This window comes from Jaculus jaculus, chromosome 10 (assembly GCF_020740685.1).
Source record: "Jaculus jaculus isolate mJacJac1 chromosome 10, mJacJac1.mat.Y.cur, whole genome shotgun sequence".
NCBI classification, from domain to species: domain Eukaryota; kingdom Metazoa; phylum Chordata; class Mammalia; order Rodentia; family Dipodidae; genus Jaculus; species Jaculus jaculus.
Genome location: NC_059111.1, coordinates 34,165,206 through 34,186,531, shown reverse-complemented (window position 1 = coordinate 34,186,531; position 21,326 = coordinate 34,165,206). Strand labels below are relative to the sequence as shown.

The 21,326-nt window shown below is 35.0% G+C and overlaps 1 protein-coding gene across 2 annotated transcripts in view; it reads right to left on the bottom strand.

Moving 5' to 3' along the window:
* The window catches only part of LOC101599483 (pleckstrin homology domain interacting protein), a 148,301-nt gene that overhangs the window by 65,339 nt on the left and 61,636 nt on the right, over positions 1-21,326 (bottom strand). For both annotated transcript variants that reach the window (XM_045160004.1, XM_045160003.1), the window contains exons 11-17: positions 19,296-19,396; positions 19,166-19,206; positions 17,744-17,842; positions 16,454-16,607; positions 15,985-16,119; positions 3,610-3,738; positions 2,102-2,327 (exon numbers count right to left, since the gene is read on the bottom strand). In XM_045160004.1, coding sequence (XP_045015939.1) covers positions 2,102-2,327; positions 3,610-3,738; positions 15,985-16,119; positions 16,454-16,607; positions 17,744-17,842; positions 19,166-19,206; positions 19,296-19,396 — 885 coding nt within the window. The remainder of the gene's footprint in view (positions 1-2,101; positions 2,328-3,609; positions 3,739-15,984; positions 16,120-16,453; positions 16,608-17,743; positions 17,843-19,165; positions 19,207-19,295; positions 19,397-21,326) is intronic.

Below are 21,326 nucleotides of genomic sequence, written 5' to 3'. Positions count from 1 at the left end.
TTTTCTTTTGTTCTAGCTTTTTAACTATTTTGCACTTGAGAAATTAAAATGGCAAAAATTTACACAGTGAATTCTATAAAACAGAAAATTGAAATTTAGTGACTCAAGAAGCCATTATTAAAACAAAATTTATTTTTTAAAAAATCAATGAAAACTTGTATGTTAATAAAAACATGCTTACTTAAAGAAAAAGAAAAAAGAAGCACGAATTATAGCTAAAGGTTCACTTGTAATCCAGCATTCATATAATGACATTTTTAATACATAAATCATTTCCTTAGTTCCCTGTATCTGAAATCCCAGTTAAGGTATATAATTTAAGTGCTGAGAAAAACTGATTTTTGCTAGTTAACTCCATGAGACTGAACACATTCTTCATCTTGGTCTGGAAATACTGAGAATTTTCACATATAAATAGCTAATTTGGCTTCTCAAGTATTAGTTGCTCAGATTCTGAGTGCATGAAGTTTCCATGTGCACAGTAGTTTCTCATATTACAAATATTCATATCTGTATATAAGAATGAAAGTGTAGGAATTCCTCTAGCTTTCGGTTCAGCCTCCATCCCAGTGGGCATGTCTATAATCTCTGGCTCAGCTTTTTTTAAACTGATAATATCCATATTCACTACAATTTCACATCCAATACATTACAAAAAATTTCTGTGACTTATAGGATCATTATTCACACAATATAAAAAGTTCTTTGAAGATATGTCCATTGTACTATAATCAAAACCCTAAAATATCTTCATAATCTTCTATCCCAAAATTTAATTCCTGGTTTAATTTTTATAGAGCTTGTTCACTTAACATCAGTGCTGCTTAGCAAATACAGGCAAGAGGAGGCATATCCACACAACTTGTTTCATCTGATCATTCACTTATTCAAATCATTTGACTTTCACAATTCATTACTTCACAGAAACAGCTCTTAACATTTTTCAGCCCTATCATTTCACAAACTTTTAAATTTGTTCATTTCTTAAAGTACTCTTCAATGGCAATCTAGTTTTAGCTTTTTTCACATACTATTATTCCCTTAAAAAAAAAAAATCACAGGCTGGAGAGATGGTTTAGCAGTTAAGCACTTGCCTGTGAAGCCTAAGCACCTTGGTACAAGGTTCGATTCCCCAGGACCCACGTTAGCCAGATGCACAAGGGGGTGCATGCATCTGGAGTTCATTTGCAGTGGCTGGAGGCCCTGACGTGTCCATTCTCTATCTCTATCTGCCTCTCTATTACTCTCAAATAAATAAATAATTTTTAAAAATCACAATTTTAACAATGTATTTTTTAAATAATTATGTTCATTAAATCTGTCCAAATCTATTACAGTACGGACTATGTTTAATTTCCTACTAAGTACTCAAAGCTTAACAGGCAGGTCAGGAACTTCAAAAAACAGTCCCAGTAGATGTTGCTAAATGAATAAAGAAAATACAAAGAGGAGGCTAATTAGTCTGCTGCTGGAAGTTGACAAGAATCAAAATTATTGCCTTAAGCCGGGCATGGTGGCGCACGCCTTTAATCCCAGCACTCGGGAGGCAGAGGTAGAACGACTGCCATGAGTTCGAGGCCACCCTGAGACTCCATAGTGAATTTCAGGTCAGCCAGGGCTAGAGTGAGACCCTACCTCGAAAAACCAAAAAAAAAAAAAAATTATTGCCTTAAACCTCTAATATTTTCTTTATCTATCTTGTAATGCTTTTTTTGGTTTATTTTTATTTATTTATTTATTTATTTATTTGAGAGTGACAAACAGGGAGAGAAAGAGGGAGAGACAGTGATAGAGAATGGGCATGCCAGGGCTTCCAGCCACTGCAAATGAACTCCAGACGCCTGCAGCCCCTCGTCATGCATCTGGCTAATGTGGATCCTGGGGAATCGAGCCTCGAACAGGCTTCACAAACAAGCACTTAACCGCTAAGCCATCTTTCCAACCCTATCTTGTAATTCTTACACATTAGTCATAGAATTTTGAGAGATACCAATACTTCTTGTTTGCTCAAATAAAACCAAAGTTTTACAATTTAATAATTTTTTTAAAAGATTCTAGTAAGAAAAGGAAAACTTGGTTCCTATGAAAAATAAGTACCTACCTGAAGAAGTTACTCCCATCTGAGGGATGAGTTGCTCCTCCCTGCAATTTTCACGACCAGGAACTAATCTCTGATATCTTGATGGATGAGGATTTCCATCAACATCAACCAAAAAAGGGGGAGGCATGAGATGAGGTGCCTGCTGTGTCTGCTCATCTAACACAAAGTTATTGGCATCACGGATCAGCGGCCGATAATCACTATGAAAGAACATCTGGTCTGCTATCTGTAAAAAGAAAGATCCATGAAAGATCAGAAAAATAAAATCTTTTATCACGATAAAATTTATAATATTTCTAATGAAAATTAACATTTTACTACTAATATAGTATCAAGCTGTAACTTAAAAGAATTAATAGGTCTGATGGTGTAAGCTCAGTGGGGTACAGTACACCCATGAAATCCTGGGTTTGGTTCCTAGCATGAAAGAGGTTGGTGGAAACAAAGATTCTCTCACTAAATTAAATGTAAACAAATATTGATATTTTATACAGTGATTTTTACAGTAAGAAAAGTTGCTGCTTCTGGTTTTGTTTGAAACCAGTATCACAAGTTACATACATTCAAATCCAGGCATAAATCATTCAATGGTACGTTTACTTTCACAGACATTATCATGTTTTATCTTAAATCTTTAGGCCTATGTTCAACATGATTGACCTAATTTTATTTTTTTAACTGAATCCAGTGTCTCTTGCATGCTGTACAAGTGAGCTACAGTTTCATGTATTATTAAAAACAAAAAATAAGCCGGGCGTGGTGGCGCACGCCTTTAATCCCAGCACTTGGGAGGCAGAGGTAGTGGGATCGCCATGAGTTCGAGGCCACCCTGAGACTCCATTAGTGAATTCCAGGTCAGCCTGGTTTACAGTGAAACCTTACCTCGAAAAACAAAAAACAAAAAAAAAAAATAATAATAGGGCAAGATTTCCTAAGAGTAATAATTTCTCTCTAATATTTGAAATATACAATCAAGATAAATCATTACAACTATTAAATCAAAAATTTCATTGGTTAACTCACAATGGATTAAATTATTACCCATTCATTTTTGCTACCATAAGCCCCACCATAAAGAAAATAATAATTTTTGTCACTGATCCAAAGGATCTTCAGTAACATTAGGAGGTCATATATTTTTGAGAATCACATGAAAGTGAGATTTGTAAGCTATATAAATATGTACTGTCTATGTAATTCAACACAATTTCAAAAGGCCAATTTATACATACTGTCTCTCACTCCAAACTTACATATCCCAAGTTAAGGATTCAAATGTAGACTGGTATCATGACTATTAAATATTAAGGACTACTTAATTACAGAAAAGTAAGATTTTACAGCTCTTCTCTTCAACTGACTTTTTAAACCTTAGGTGTCCGTATTATTTAAAACATGGTATTTAAAGCTTTCTGACTTAAAAATATTCTTTCTCACCCAGTCCAGTAATTTAAAGCACCCATGGATTAAAAAAATAAGAGAAATGATATGTATTTATCATACTCTACCTTGTCATACTTGCTGCTGGACCCAAAACCAAAGATTAAAAGATGTCCATGAGAGTCTGTACATGCAAAATGCTGACCATCAGGAGAGCATTTGCAGTCAAATACTGCACCATGTCCTTGGCCTTCAATCTGAAACATATTTAACCAACAATCAGACAACTACCATTTACGAATTAAGAACTGGTGCTACTTTTAATAGAATTTTATGATAAAAGATTTATACATTCTAATTAAAAGAAGGTTATGAGTACAATAATAAAATCTGTAAAAATTCAGAAAAAGTGCCTTGAAAAACAAAGAACTCTATCCACAGACCAGACCAGACACAATTCAGGAAATAAAAGAACACCGATCTCTCCCACCCATAGAATTTTGCTTCACATTTTTAACCCAGAGTTAAAACATAATTGAACCATACATTCCATCTATATCCATTCATTCATGCTAAGAACATGGAGCAACGATAGCATTTTTTCTTTTTCTTTCTTTTTTTTTTTTTCCCTTTTTTGTAACTCTCGGAAGTAAGTAGCCAGAGATCACTGCTTACAAGACACTAAATCTTACTGTTTGGTAATAAACTCTCTGATGGTCAGACTCATCTTTTAAATGGTGAATTTTAAAGGTTAAGAAAAGGTTTTTTTTACCTGATAACTGTTTTCTGTTTTCCAGTTCCATTAATCCAGAACGAATGGATTTCTCCCTGCAACCTGTCAATCAAACAGAGGTGGCCAATCACCACTCTGAATTGTTTGCTCTCAGTGCTTCTTCAGACTATGTTCCAGTTGAAAACTTCTTGAGCAGTGTTCTGAAAGAGGTAAAAATTCTACCCTATCTAAAGGACAGCTAGGGGCTGAATTTCAGAAACAACTAAAATAGGGAGTTCACTCCCTAACAAATAATAACTAAGGATGATTTTCAACAAATGTGATTGGATTTCTGGATTAGCAGAATCGGAACACACACACATTATCAGGTAAGAAATACCTCCTTTCTGTTCCGGTATCCACTGATCTAGAACAAATTGAACTTAATTAGTTATATCCTAGGAAATGCTTGGAAAGAAAGAAGCAGTAATTTCTTTTAGTGTTAAAAATTTTCATATAAGGATGAATAGTTCACCAAACCCAGGAGTTAAAAATACAGAAGAAGAATCAATTTCCAAGAATCCTAACAACTAGGTGAAAAGAGAAAACATTACTATAAAAAAGAAGATTTTTACATAAGAAGTTAATATCATACTGCCGATTGGATGGCCTCAAAAAGACAATTAACTTTTCCTAAATGTATACAACAATACTTATTAATGTTGTTTTGGATGTGATAACAGAAAAGACTAAGTTTCCATAAAATAGAGTCATCACATTAAAGAAAACTAGAAAGCATGTCTCATGTCTAATAAACAAAAAACTTACCATGTAAGCAAGGAAATGGATCATTAAGGAATTAAGACAGTTTCTTGGGTGTAAAGAAACTTGGAGGATGAGAAGGCAGAAGAGGAAGGTCCATGATACTAAGTTTGACTTTAGAATCATCCAAAACCAAGAAAACTACTCCAAAGTAGCCTAAGAAATTAGTAGCCATATATTTTAGAATATGCCAAAATTGAATTACTGCTAAGTAGAAATGTCAGGGTTCATATTTTGAAAGTTCAATTATTTTTCTAGTATATAAAACATGTTGTCATAAATAACCACACAGACAATTTCATGTTTTAAAGAATTTTATATCAAAAATGTAAAATTAAAGAAATTGCCTCAGCCATGCTAGATGGTGTATTTCTCAGTTTACTTAAAATTTCTAAGAGAAGACATAAAGCAAAAATCAACTATTTTATAAATGTCTCCAAATTTGTAATTATGGATAATTTTAAGTTATAATAACATAGAGGAAATTACAGCTGGAATGTGGTCCAATTCAGACATGCCAAAAGCAATGAGTGTGGCATCCTTTCTGGGATGTTTTGGCAATTTTGATCTTTACATCACTTTTTAGGTAGGGGCAGGCAAGTGACGTAAGCATATACCCATGCTATCTATCAACATGGTTGCACTGACAGATTATCTACAAAGAATACTTGGTGGCGGGGGGAGATGCTGGGGACATGGCTTAGTGGTTAAGGTGCTTACTTGCAAAGCCAAAGGACCCAGGTTTGATTCCCCAGTACCCATCTAAGCCAGATGCACAGGGTGGCACATGTGTCTGGAGTTTGTCTGCAGTGGGTAGAAGCCCTGGCATGCCCTTTTCTCTTTCTCTCTCTGCCTCTTTTCTCAAATAAATAACAAAAATATTTTTTCAAAGAATTATTTGGAGGGACTGGAATTTATAAACGTGTTAAAAAGCAAACAGAAATACAGCAATCATAGTGATGTGTTCTAGAGAATACATTCCACTGCAATTTTCTTAGTGACAATAATGTGTATCTCAACAGTGACTTTAGTATGAAAAAAAATTAGAGTTAAATCTTATAAGATTCTATTATTTTGATTATTTTATCATTATATTATTAAAGGCATTAAAAGAACCTACTAATGAAAAGATCAAGATGGTTTTATTTTGTCTTTTGTTTTGAAACAGGTCTCAGATAATTCAGATTGACCATAAACTCCTGGTCTTCTTGCTTCTACCTCCCAAGTGTTGGGATTAAAGGCCAATGTCAACTTGGCTTAAAAGACCAAGTTTGGATGTACCTCAGTGGTAAAGGACTTGCTAAATGTTCATTTTTTATGAATGGTTCTTCAGATAATAAACATCCATATTTATAAAACTCACATGAGGTTCTCTAAGCAGTTAATGATGTAATATAGAAAAATATTTGTGAGTAGCTTTTTTTCTATCTCCCCCTCCCCCGCCTACCCCGCAGGGTATCGCTACAGCCCATATTGACCTAGAATTCACTATGTATCCTCAGGATGATTTCAAACTAACAGCAATCCTCCTACTTCTGCATCCTGAGTGCTTGCGTACACCACATTTGCCTGTTAGAAAAATATTTGACTTTCCACATACAATTAAAAGTACTATAGCTATTTTTATGAGTTTTACAACTAACAAGGCCAACAGAAAATAAAGTTACACAGGTTCTCTCTGAAAAGGATTCCATCTTTATAAAACCAATCAAAATACTTGGGGTGCTGGAGAGATGGCTCAGAGGTTGAGGGTACTTGCTTGCAGAGCCTGTTGATCTAGATATGATTCTCCAGTATCCACATAAAAAACTAGATGTACAAAATGGCACATTGATCGATTTGGAGTCTGTTTGTGGTGACAGTAGGCCCTTGCATGCCCATTCTTCTTCACTCTCTCAAATAAATAACTAAAAAATTTTTATAAAAGATTTATGAGTAAAAAACTCAAAGGAAAAATATAATAGTGAAAGCACTATTTAAATATACATGTGTGACAAGAAATGAACTTTACTTATAAAAGGATCTTATTTCCATGAAAAAGGTAAGAGTATCATAAAATTAAATGTACTGCCTAACAAAATAAGTCAACCTAAAATTTAGTAATTCATAAGGGTTATGTTAACACTTAACTCTTGTTATAGTATAAGAATGACAAAAATTTTTTGTTGTTTTGTTTTCAAGATAGGGTCTTACTCTAGCCCAGACTGACCTGGAATTCACTGTTTCTATGGGTGGCCTCAAATTCACAGCAACTCTCCTACCTCTGCCTCCCAAGTGCTGGGATTAAAGGTGTACACCACTATGCCTGGCTTAAGAATGACAAATTCTCAAAGCCAGTAAGTTTTAGGTGAACTATCATAATGAAATCAAGAATGTACACTATACACTGTTAGACCACATAAAACTCATATACATTACACAACACAAAAGAATAGCTAAGATAATCGGTATACTATTTACCAAGAATGGCAAAGAAATATCAAAAGGAGGAAGTTTAAAAAAGGCATTCTGAGGAATTATATATATATATTTTGAAAGAAGATGAGCAGGTGAAACATGCTAAAGAAATGGCTCCTTTATTAGAAAACTCTATTTGGCAAATTTTACAAACAATTACAAAAAATGAGTATACTATGACCTTATTTAGGATTTGGAGACAAATGAATACTGTGACCTTGTTTAGGATTTGGAGAATTAATTAAAACTTTAAGATATTAAATCAGTACAAAAGTTTGTAAGTTTTAAGAACTTTGTTGATGATGGCATTTAAAGAACAAACAACTCATAATTTTGTGAAGCAAAAGAATACAAGGAAATGGAGGAATGAGGTTTGAACTCCAAAAAGAACTCTATTAGTCATGAGCAAATCTGATATTGACATTACAAGTCCTATTCCATTATAAAATCCTGGTGTTCTGGAAGGTTTTTTTCAAAGAACTAGACAAACCTTGACCTGGAGCATATTAAAACGTCTACAATACATATTAAAGGTACAAAGGCTCATTAATTCAATCATGATGATGGAAGACAGAGATAAATAGATCTAGTGTGAGAAGAACATACTTCTTGAAGACCTTAACATCAAGCACTAAAAATAATCTTTTCAATTCTGGAACCAGGGCTACATTGCTTTGCTCATGGGGAAAAAAAAAAAATTTACAAGGAAGGAAGGATTTTACTTTGAAAATACTGCAAATTTAAAATTATGCATCTTCTATAATAATTTTGATAGATTCATACATCAAAGCTAAGAATTGGAACTTACACAAGAATTATTCTTAGAAAAATTCAGGGGCATGGGGAAATTACTCTTAAGAATATATACTACAGCCGGGCGTGGTGGCGCATGCCTTTAATTCCGGCAGAGGTAGGAGGATTGCCAAGAGTTCGAGGCCACCCTGAGACTCCATACTGAATTCCAGGTCAGCCTGGACCAGAGAGAGATCCTACCTCGAAAAACCAAAAAAAAAGAAAAAGAAAAAAAAAAAAAAGAATATATACTACATACTGAACAAAGACACTAAGATGTATGTTTAAAATTTGATTTGGAAGCTGAAGAGATGGCTCAGCAGTTAATGGCACATGCTTATAAATCCTAATGGCCTGGTTTCAATTGCCAGCTACTCACATAAAGCCACATGCACAAAGTGGCGCATGCATGTGGAGTTCATTTGCAGTGGCAAGCGGTGCTGTGTGCCCATTTTCTCTTTGCAAATAAGTAATAAATATTTATTTAATAGTTAAACTTCCTTAATTTATAGTAACATTAGTATCATTAACTAAGGATTATTTTTTCTTTTGTTTTTGAGTTAGGGTCTCACTTTAGCACAGGCTGGGGTAGAGTTCACTCATACATCCAGGCTAGCCTTGAATTTATAGAAATCCTCCTATGGCTGGCTGCTGAATGCTGGGATTCAAGGCATGTGCCACCACACCCGGCCTGTAACGGTAGTTATTTAATAGAAGTGGTACCAACATGAATTTATATAAAAAAGAAAGCAGCAATATATCCTTCCGTGATAAAACCCTCAATCAAATTATTGCATAAAATGGATATAATTGACTTTGAAAATTCAGTTATAAATTTTCATTAAAAATAAAATCACCAAAGCAAATAATTCATCTCTAAATACAAAAGAATTTGTTTACCCATATTCTCATTCTGAGGAAATCATTATTAGTTATCAAAACTGATTTTCTTTCTTTGGACTTCTTTTTTTCCTCAAGATAAGAGTCTCCTTCTAGCCCAGGCTGACCTGGGGTTCACTCTGTATTCTCAGGGTAGCCTTGAATTCATGGTGCTTCTCCTACCTCTGCCTCCCAAGTGTTGGGATTAAAGATATATGCCACCATGCCCAGCCTTTTCTTTGGACTCATAAGGATTTTGACCTCTTATCTATTTTGCCAACATACAAATATTTCTTAAAGTTCAGCTCTAAGCCTTCTCCACTGTACTCTTGGTCTCCATAAGGAAACCAACACCATCCTATCTGGAGCACTTCAACATTTCTCTCTTTATTTCCACAGCATGCCTAGTCAGATTATCTCCAGTATCGCCAAGTCCTACCTGCCTATTTCCACATAGGGTAGTCCATTAAAATGAACAAAGGTAAAAAATGAACTGAAAAAAAAAAAATCAGTTCTCTTTTAAGCCTTTTCAGTTTCCACTGACAGTACTGTAGTTGCCAAGGTCATCCTTGATCAACAATCTGAATGTTTCCCTCCTTGTCACTTACTGCCAGGACAGCCTTTATCATTCAGAAAACAAGAAGTGCTACAAACTGTTTTCCTTCACAGACTTTCTACTATGCACTTATGAAGGATCACAGTAGTTCTCCCAACACTTAGCACATAACACACCTGAAATACTACTATTAGCAAAGAAACTATGGCTGTCGTAGCTTTGGAGCTACATTTAACCAAAATCATCAGAATGTTCACTATTTAGACTTACAAGATTATTTGAGGCCACTGTTAATGCACCTTAGTTCATGTTTTTAATCTTAATGCCCTTTATTTCCAGTGTGCACTCCAAATAAACTTTCTAAATTGCTTGTGACCTTGTCTTAACACTTTGTTTCTCTTATTTGTAATACCTATTCTCTTTCTTACTGACAAGTATTTATTATTCACTTTTCAACACAGAGTTCTGACTCATTCTCTTCAAAAAAGATTTCTTTTACCACCTAGTCTGAAATGGTCCTTATCATCTTTAGATATAGTAACTGTCTTGTCATGCCTAATATGTCTTGCTCTCATTTAAAACTATTCCATATGTCTTTTCAAGTATGTTTAATTCCCAGCTCAACTGTGGACTTACTGAAAGCAGCCATGTCTTCATCACTGAGGCGCTCACAATTTGTGCTAAACAAAGTGAGCATTAATAACCAAAATGTCATCAATTGCATGCTTAAATTCTCCGTAATTTCACATACTTTCTTGTATGACTCAAATCTCAAACATTTTATGAGAGTGGACAATAGACTATATCATAGAATTACTGCATGAGTTATTGGCAAGTAAAAAATATAGTAAAACTAGCTGGAGAGATTATGGCAACAAACTTAGGATGTATTTGTTGATATATCAAGATATAAAGAGAATTAAAGAACCTTAGAAACTTGAAAGTGACATTAACGCTCAGAAACCTGAAGATAATTCCTTACTCAAAGACAATGAAACAACAAGACTAGAAAGCATTCAGAGTTCTTTTAACACAGAGAATACAGATATATGACATTATTTTAATAGATGGTAAGGCGGGAGAGACTTGAATTTTGGAATCATGGAACATAGTATGATATGAAACTATATCTACTTTGAGCTTCTCTTTCCTAGATACATACATCTCAAATCATCTAAAACTAAAATAAAAGTCACACTGAGAACATGCTAGTTTCAGAAGTATGCATATGCAAAAATTCTGAGTGGTTTATTGGCAGCTTCTGTTTGTTTGGAACGTTGCAAGGAGAAATATATTGTTCTGGATTAGTGGACACTGGAACACTTTTCAAAAACTCTTTAAGTAAAAGAAAAGTTAAGAGGTCAATTATAAAAATAAGGAAAACTTCGGTGAAACAAAAACTGTTATTTGGAAATTACCCATGAAACAACAAAAGTAAAGATAATATCAAAACCAGTAAAAAAAAGAACTTTCTAGGAAGAGACATACTGTATTCTTCAATTAAAATCACAACTAGAGAGGAAGCAATAAACTACAGCATTGAATAACATGACAAATATAGAAAGATATGGAAAGAGTATTTAATAAACAGCTAGGACTACAGAGAAAGGAAACAAAACGAAAGTACAAGAGACATGAGTAAAATCTACTGACATAGGGTCTATAAATCTATGCAAAAAAACCTTTTGTTTACTATCTAGTATTAAAATGGTTTACTATTAAGGAATGTGAAAGTACCACTTTATGTCTTAAATTAATATCCACTTAATTTAATTCATATTTAAATCTCAGCCATAAATATGATCATTTAATGAGAAAGCAAGAGCCACAAAAGGCAACTGATTTCAGGAACACTTAAACTTTTATCAACTTCTAAAACTACCTGCTTCCCTTGTAAACAGAAATGACACAAGGCCACAAGCTTCAATCCAACCAAGTAAACATATATTTTCATGTTATTTTTTCAAATACCTGCCTTTTAGTACTTATAGTTTAATTGCTTTATAGTTTAAAAAAATGCATTAGAACAGAGCTATGATGACACTATCATTATGCCAATGCCAAAAACAAACATGGGCTTTCTAGTAAGCTTTCAACAATTAGTTTGGAGTATTGTTAATATATTCTACATAATTCCATAAAATATCTATGTGTTAACATTTCCCTGGTTACTTAAGCTTTATGTAGAAAGTGTTCAGCTGAAATATGAATCAAGTACATGATGTGGCTATAAAGAACTAAAAACAACTTAGGAGTTGGATTTAAAGGTTTTTTTTTTGGTTAAGGTATGATGTCTTAATGCTTAAAGTTCTCTGTAACATTCTTAGTCACTAGGGGAGACAAGAACAGAGAAAGGAAGGAAGAAGATGAAAGAAAGGAATAAAGATTTCTCTCTAACCAATGCTCTTGAAAGTTGAAAACTTTATTTAGTTAAAGGAGAGAAAAGAGATGAGTGGTAAAAAGAATATGTTGTCTATTAAATTTCCTTCCCTCTGTTAGATCCTTTTGCAGCATTTTATTACTTGTGTGCAATTATAACAAGTCCAGAGCCTGCTTCCCAGATGCCTTTATTATTCAGATCATCAAGGAGGAGATCAAGTCAGAAGTAACATTACATAAAATAATCCCATTATTTTTTCTAAAGAATATTGCTAGCAAGTTGAGAATTCACTTTAAACATCTTGAAATTAGAAACTTATTCAAGCATTATAGGAACTAAGTGAGTATTTTGACCTGAATTCTCAAACTCAAACCTTTTATTTTTATTTCCCAAGTTAAATTAGTGCTAAAGTACAAGTTTTTTTCTATTTTTTAAAGAATATTTATATTTTCTCTATTATTTTTAAGAATCTATACATTTAAAGATAGTTTACATGTCACATTTTTCTCACTTTTTTGGCTTTTTGCCCAATGGTGAACTTACTCATTTTATGAACTTTAATAACGTAAAATTCCTTGAAATATAATATCTAAATTTATAGCATTTCTACTCTTAAAAAAAAGTCCTGGAAAGCCATTCATTGCCAAATCCTCCAAATTAGGATGACCAGACAGCCCTTCCTACCTAATGCTCATAACACGCTAAATTCAACAGTGCTTTGCATTGAGATAGAATTTAGACTCTTCAAAGCCCTGTGGAACCTAATTAGCTCAAACATGTGATTATTAGCTACACCAAAGCCCAATAATGGTAAATGAGCATCCCTGAGCACTGACAGTGAGACCACCAGGTTCTAGTCTATCCTCCAACACTTGTTTTCACAGGTGCAATGCTAGGTGCTTTGTCTATCATCTGCCCATATATGAAACAAAGAGCAAAATGAACAGAAGAGGGAAAAACAGAAAGCACAGCATTTAAGTAACTGGTGAAGTAAAAGAAATCATGAAATAACTCATAAGATCCACCCAAGAGTTAATACCACTATAAAATTCTCTGTCCCCTAGACATATCACTGAGTATAAATGAAAGTAAGCTATGAGTAAATTTAATAATAAGAACACATTAGCAGGGCTAAGAAGATGGCTCAGTCTGTAAAGTACTTGCTATATATAAAAGCATAAGAATCTGAGTTTGGATCCCTGTAGCTCGCTGGCTTGCCAAATTGGTGAGACCCAGGTTCAGTGAGATCCTATCTCAAAAAAATAAGGCAAGTGATTGAGGAAAAGACCTGTCATCAACCCCTGGCCTCCACAAGCACACATATGTACACACTACACACACACCTGTACCCACACATACAAGCATGCATACATACCACACATGTATGCAAGGACAAAAAAACATGGGATGAAGGCTCAAGTGTCAACACAGCAGATGTGTGATCAAGGCAAACCTAGACAAAGTAATTTATCTTTGTAATGTAAAATAGCTCCATTTATGAAAATCTGAAATAAAATTTACCCTAATTACACAAGGTGTTTATGAGCCCCAAATGAAGTAAGGTTCATGAAAGTATTCTAATTTCTTAAAAATCATTCAAAAAATTAAAAGTAATGTCTATTTTAAAACTAGTAATTTTCCATTTTTTAAATACAAGATTTCTTTTGTTTTGAAATCCTTTCAAGTTTCCTAGTTTGAAGATTCTACTTATTAAAGATTTTTTTTTCTATTGGTCTTTAGAGATTTTTCTGTTATCCATATGGTCAGAACAATAAAATTTCCTCAACTAAAATTCTAATTTAACAAAATAAAAAAAAAATTAGGGAAAAGGGAGTGTTTCAAATAGGGTCTCATGTAGCCCAGCCTGGTCTGTAATTCACTACGTAGCCAAGGATAACCATGAACTGTCTTCACCTACCAAGTGCTAGGATTACAGAGGTGTGCCACCACACCATGCTCAAAAAATAACTTTTAGTAGTTAAGTAACACCTTCTCTAATGTCATGGCTGACTCCTAATCACATCACTAATTTGTAATGATCTACACACAAATCGCATCAATCTGAAGGGGCTGCTGAAATTGTAGAATCAATATCAGTGTCACCAACTTACCTGATAAGGGAAAGTTCACCTTTAAAACTGAAAGGTGAAATCAGGATTCAATTATTAGAGGGAACTTTCCCTTCATACACTGTACCAACTGTAAGAATTTTTTCTGGAAATATGAAATTACTAAGTGCAGCCACTAACATATGCATAGTTCATTGTCATTTAAGTGGTTAATAAAACTAAGGAATTGAGTTCCTTATTCAATCGAGATGTTCTAAAAAGGAGAAATATGAAGACAGAAAAGGAGAAAAAAAAAACTACTAGCATATTTAAGAATTTGCTGTTTGAAAATAAAACTCTATATAATCACAAAGGAAATCCATTCATAATTAACATCTATACCCCAAATTAGAAACACTTTCAGAAAAAATCAGAATTTTACTTTTATTTATCTTATGTACACTATGACAGAGCTGCAAAGACAGCCTAAGATAATGATTTCAATAAGATTTCATTTTACTTCTTGCTTATTACAAAGAGCTTTATTTTCACTAATAATCAAGCACAGTGTTCACATTCATGTAATTTTTTTCAGAAACCATTAAAGTATCAAAAATGACTTTAGAATGTGTATGGCACTGTGGGATCAAGTCTTCCACTTGTATTAAACAAGCATCCTACCACTGAGATAAATTCCCAGCCTAAGAATAAGCTCTGTGAAATTATCTACTTGCAAATACCTCTAACCACACTCCTATTATCTTACTAATTTTCTAGGTGTGTTTATTTATTTGTAAGTAGAGAGAAAGAGAAAGACAAGAGTGAGAAAGAGAATATGAATGAATGAGTATAGGGGGTACCAGGGCCTCTTGCTGCTGCAAATGAACTCCAGAAACATGTAACACTTTGTACATTTGGCTTTAGGTGAGCCCTGGGAATCAAACCCAGGCCAGCAGGTTTTGCAGGAAAGAATCTTCAACTATGGAGCCAGATCCCTGCCCCTTATGTTTTAGGAAAATCTGAATATGTTGAAATAGTAGGAAACATGTATCTTTTTTTGAATGGTGTCCCAAATATATGAGTATTTTTTTTTTAATATGACTACATACACTACAGTGTTAGAGAGGAGGGGAAGCACTACTTGTTACACTGAATGTGTAAGTAAACAAATGTTAAAATCATGAGAAACATAATGTGGAAACAAAAGGGTGTATGCCCAAATAAATATTTAATACACTACAACTTGATCAAAAGCAGTAACTGTCTCATTTCTTGGCTTTAATTTTTAATTGGTATACTTTAACCAAATTGTGTTACCCTTGGAAAGTGCTAATGGCATATAATAATAACGTATTTATTTTAAATTTATTCATATAGGTTTTCTTACCTATATTATACTTCATTTGTGTGTGTGTGTGTGTGTGTGTGTGTGTGTGTGTGTGTGTGTTAGGTAGGGCCTCACTCTAGCCCAGGCTGACCTAGAATTCACTATGCAGCCTTAGGGTGGCCTTGAACTTACAATGATCCTCCTACCTCTGGCTCCCAAGTGCTAGGATTAAAGGCGTGTGCCACCACATCTGGCCATTCCTGTGAATTTCTGATCAATATTCTGTTACTAAAGCTAAACTAAACAAATTAAACCAATTATCACATCATAGGAACTGCAATATGCACAATTAATTTGCTTTTAAATTTAGTACCTCAAGATATGGAATACATAATTCCTTATTGATAGAAATTTATTGACAAAATAAGTCATTAAGTTTTAAATGGATTTCACTTGTGATATGCAGAGTGCCTTAGTCAAAAAATCCCCTAATATTTAACAGGTATAAAACAAAAAATTGATATAATTACCATATTGAAATAAGATCGAATTTTGACTCCTCTTGCTAGATCCCACACAATCACATTTCCGTCATGGCCAGCAGAAAAGAGAACTCTTGGATCGAATGGATGTGGCTCAAGAACAAACACCTCATCTTCATGACCCTGAAATCGTTGCAGTAACAAAGGGTTTATAAATACTTAAAATTAAAAAAACAGCACAGCAATATTTCTAGAAATTAAGTGATAAGATTAAATTGGCAAAAAAAATTTCAAAAGGACAAATGTATAAATAATGAACTTCACTAACAGTGCTTTAATGACAAATGGGAATACTGTGAATGAGGCCTACACAACAAACATAATGCATCTCCAACAATCCTGTTCAACTACTCCCTGGCACCCACAAGCAATAGTTTTTAGATGACTTAAAAGACATCAGTTTTTGCTGAAGATTTCTACAAACAGCTTCAGTAGTACCAAAAGTCTTTTTCCTCACCATTAATATGTGAATAAGCTGACCAGTATAAGAATTCCAAACTTTGAGAGTCATGTTGTTAACTGCAGTTATGACTGTGTTATCATGTCGGTCCCAGGCTACCATAGTTACTTTCAGTTTTGTGATTTTGTCTTCTACTCCTTGAAGATTTTGGCTGAAAAACAGAGTATTTGTTTACACTCCTTTCTTCAAGTAAGACAAAGCTAAAAAGGTGTATTATTTTAATTTAAATTTTATACTTATTAAGAGATAACTAACTTTATAGTAATTAAAAATAGATTGATTTCACACAAATTTAGCAAAAGTTATTACATGGAGTCAAGAAATCTACACTCTGCAGAACTTCAATACCAGTAGAGGTCATTAGAACAGATGCCCTACTCAGACTATGTAGATGCAGAAAGTCTGTGCCATACCGTCCCACCTTTTATTTTTGTTGCCATGCCCTACTGACAACTCTATTCCTTCCTTCCATCTGAAACAACTAACACAAATAAAACTAGAGAGAAATAATGAAATAGTAAAACTAAAACAACAGCTACAAGATATATTAAATTCATTTTAGAGCTGGAGAGATGGCTTAGCAGTTAAGGCACTTGTCTGTGAGGTCTAAGGACCTATGTTTGACTTTCCAGGTCCCATGTAAGCCAGACACACAAGGTGACACAAGTGCACAAGGTTGCACATGGGCACAAGGTGGCACAACCATCTGGAGTTTGAATGCAGCAGCTGGAGGACCTGGTGTGCCATTTCTCCCCACCTTCTCTCTCATTTTAAAAAAAAAAAAATTAGCCGGTGAAAGCCATTGGGTATAAGAAATCATCCTTTTGAGAGTAAAGGATGTTGCTCACTTGGCAGAATGCTTGTCTAGCAGCATGCATGAAACCTAGGCTTCCATCCCCAGCAGAGCATTAAACCAGACAAGTGTGATGGCACACACCTATAATCCCCTCACTTAGGTGGAGAGGAGGATCGAAAGTTCAAGGCCATCCTCCGCTACATAGTAAATGTAAGGCCATAAATTTAAGGCCAATCTACACTACATGGGACTATCAAAAAACTACAAAATACAAACAAAACAAAAATAAACCCTATGAGACAAATGAAACATTGTAATATGTTTTGGTTTGTTAAAACAATGAAAGTTATAACTATTATCTCTTTCATTATCAGTAACTCCTTAAGTTTTGCAATCATTTAACATGGCATACAACTTTGTAAGCAAGAACCATAAGGATTAGCAATACAATATAAAAAAATGATATAAATATTTCAAATTTCACCTCTTACCCTGCTGGACGAGTGGCCATATCCAGTAAAATGCTCTTCCATTCTCTTCGCTTAAACTGCCAAATACGTGCTGTTCCATCACGACTACCACTTACAAACCTGTTATCAAAGGAGTCCAATTACCCAAAAGAAAAATACATAAGCCTTACCAAAATGAACCAATCCTAGAATTTTGTTTTTAAAAGACAGCATTCATTTTTATTTACACAGTATTCCAATACAATAGAAATTCTCTCAATTTCCATAAATCTTTAAGAACTAAAAGTTTATGTCATCTTAAAATACTATTCAGGGACTAGAGAGATGGCTTAGCAGTTAAGCGCTTGCCTGTGAAGCCTGAGGACCCCGATATGAGGCTCGATTCACCAGGACCCACGTTAGCCAGAGGCACAAGGGGGTGCACATGTCTGGACTTTGTTTGCAATGGCTGGAAGCCCTGGCATGCCCATTCTCTCTCTTCCTCCCTGCCTCTTTCTTTCTGTCTGTTGCTATCAAACAAATAAATAAAAATTAAAAAATATTATATCTATATGCACACTTTAATTTTCACAAGTAGGTCCTAAAAATCACTCAAAATGATTCAAATCTATCTTAAAAATAATTAACATTTTCCAAAAAAATTTCTTTAAATATTGAAGAACTTGATATGTTCCTTTTAAAACATGAAAACAAGATCATCTTTTACTATCTATAAATCTGTTTCAAATACAATACAATGCTTTTCTAATTTCTATCAATATCTCTTCTCTGTACTTTGATATACAGGAAAGATACAGGGTAGATTTCTTAAATAGGCTATTATTATAAAACCATGGACAGGGCTAGAGAGGTAGCTTAGTGATTAAGGCACTTGCCTGCAAAGCCAAAGGAACCAAGCTTGATTCCCCAAAACCCACAAAAAGCCAGGTGCACAAGGTAGCACATGCATCTAGAGTTCCTTTGCAGTGGCTAGAGGCCCTGGCATAACCATTCTTTCTCTCTCTCTCTGCCTGTTTCTCATTCTCTCTCCAATAAATAAATTTTAAATCATGCAAATCAATATTGCAAACAAAATATAAACTCGTGTTTTTTCCAGGTGTGGTGGTGCACGCCTTTAATCGCAGCACTCAGGAGGCAGAGATAGGAGGATCACTATGAGTTCAAGGCCAGCCTCAGATGAGACTACATAGTGAATTCCAGATCAGCTTGGGCTAGAGCAAGATCCTACCTTGGAAAAACAAACTGAGAAGGAGGAGGAACAAGGAGGAAGAAAGAAGGAGGAAGAGGAGGAGGAAACAACAACAAAAAATCCCATGTCTTCATTTCTTAGAATGGCTCAGTCAAGACCTTTATATTAGGTAACTAATATCTATAAAACTTTAAATCTAATAGAATAATTTTCATTTCATAACTTTAAAATTGAATTAGACAAATATACCTTACCTGTTGCTAGTGTTGGAAAACTGGATACTGTCAACTTTGTCCTATATATAAACAGATAAAGCAGAGGTTGAAGATAAAGTGTTAGACACATTTAAATTATACTCACTTAATTCCTTGCACTAATACTTACAGTATGAAACTCCAATTCTGATATTTTCTCTGGCTGACCTGATCCAAAAAAGTAAACTCTAATAATATGGTCTGTGCTTCCTGTGGCCAGAAACATTCCACCTATTAAAAATAAGATCACATATTTATGAGTAAAACACAACTTTAAAAACATGATACTATTACTCTGCTGATATTCTTCTCTTGTCTCTTTTCCCATCTATCAAATTCCTTATCAAACTCAAATTATGTTGCCTTTATGAATTCTGTAATAAAATGAGCCAACTTTCCCCCAAATTTACTCAGATTTTATTTTGTAAGTCTGTGGTGGTTTGATTCAGATGTCCCCCATAATCTTAGGTGCTCTGATTTGGGAATTAATGCCTCCTGGAGGCAATGTATTGTTGGGGGAGGGCTTAAGGGTGTTATAGCCAGCTCCCCCTGGCTAGTGACTGGCACTCTCTCCTGTTCCTTTTGTCTACCTTATGTTGGTGAGGGGATGATATCCATCCTCTACTCATTACTCATGTTTTCGTTTTCCCTGCCATCATGGAGCTTTACCCTTGAGCCTGCAAGCCAAATTAAACCTTTTTCCCACAAGCTGCTGTTGGTTGGGTGATTTCTGCCAGCAATGTGAACCTGACTGCAACAGTTAAGTGGTACCAAGGTGTGGGATTGCTGCTACACACCTGACTGTCTGGCTTTGGCCTTTTGGAGCTGATTTTCAAGTGGAGTGTGGAAGAATTTGAAACCTTGGCCTAAGAGCCACCTTGCACTAGTGTATTATAGCTTGATTGACTACTCTGGTCAGAGTTGAAAGGTCTGAATGCAGTAAGAACTATGGACTATGAAGTTTGGCTTATAAGGGTGAGAAAGAGCTTCTTGGACTGAGTTAGCAGTTTGTGAGAGAAGCTTGCTGTTATGCCCAAATCCTGAGAAGTTGTGCAGGGTACTTTGTGTAGAAATGAACTGGTGTGAGCAGAGGGATACAGCACAGAAAAACAAAAAAACTTGGCGTGAATTGCTGCTCATTCAGCTGCAAATGAGCTATTATAACCTTTGAGATTGGGCCAGCTGACCTGCACTGGGGCAACAGGAAGAATGTAGACTCTTTTTGAAGGGGCCTGAATTTTTCAAAGTCTGCTTTATTACCATCCCCTTGATTAACAAACTGGCACCCTACCTGCTGTTGTGGAGTATAAGAAACATAGGAAAGAGAGGGTCATTGAGTTTGCAACATGGTTTTGAGTTTTGGAAATGGCCATGGGCAGTGTGAAGCAGGTTTGCTGGATGCCTGCATGGAGACCCCACGGAGTCATGAGGATGAACCGTGGACTGCAGTGAAGACCCAGTGGATCCAAGACCATGAGATGGCTGTTAAGGAAAGCTGCTGGCCCTGATGGAGTTTTTCAGGACTATGAGTAGCCTAGCTAGAGGGACAGAATTGGAACACCAGAGACTTGTGGCTGGTGAGAATTATTAGACTTGCAGATTTGTCACTGATTAGAGGTGTTGGTCTTGGAGATAGACTTTATGTTTGCCCTGTTTAAATCTTGTCTTGGTTGAATATTTCTTTGCTATGCTCAATGCCATCTTTTGCAGTGTGAATGATTATTCTGTGCCATTATGCTTTGTTTTCCTTTTTTTGTACTATGGCTCAGTTATAAGATCTTGGACTAGGGGGTGTATGAACATTATTGGAATTGATAAAAACTATGGGGACTTTAAAGCTAAATGGATGCACTGCATTTTACATCATGTATGGTTATCAGTTTATGGGAGCCAGGGGAGGAATGTGGTGGTTTGATTCAGGTGTCCCCCACAAACTTAGGTGTTCTGAATGCTAGGTTCCTAGCTAATGGAGATTTGGGAATTAATACCTCCTGGAGGCAGTGTATTGTTGAGGGGTGGGCTTACGAGTGTTATAGCCAGCTCCCCCTGGCTAGTGTTTGGCACACACTTCTGTTCTATTGTCCATCTTATGTTGGTCAGGGGGTGATGTGCACCCTCTAACTCATGTCATTGTTTTCCCTACCATCATGGAGCTTGTAAG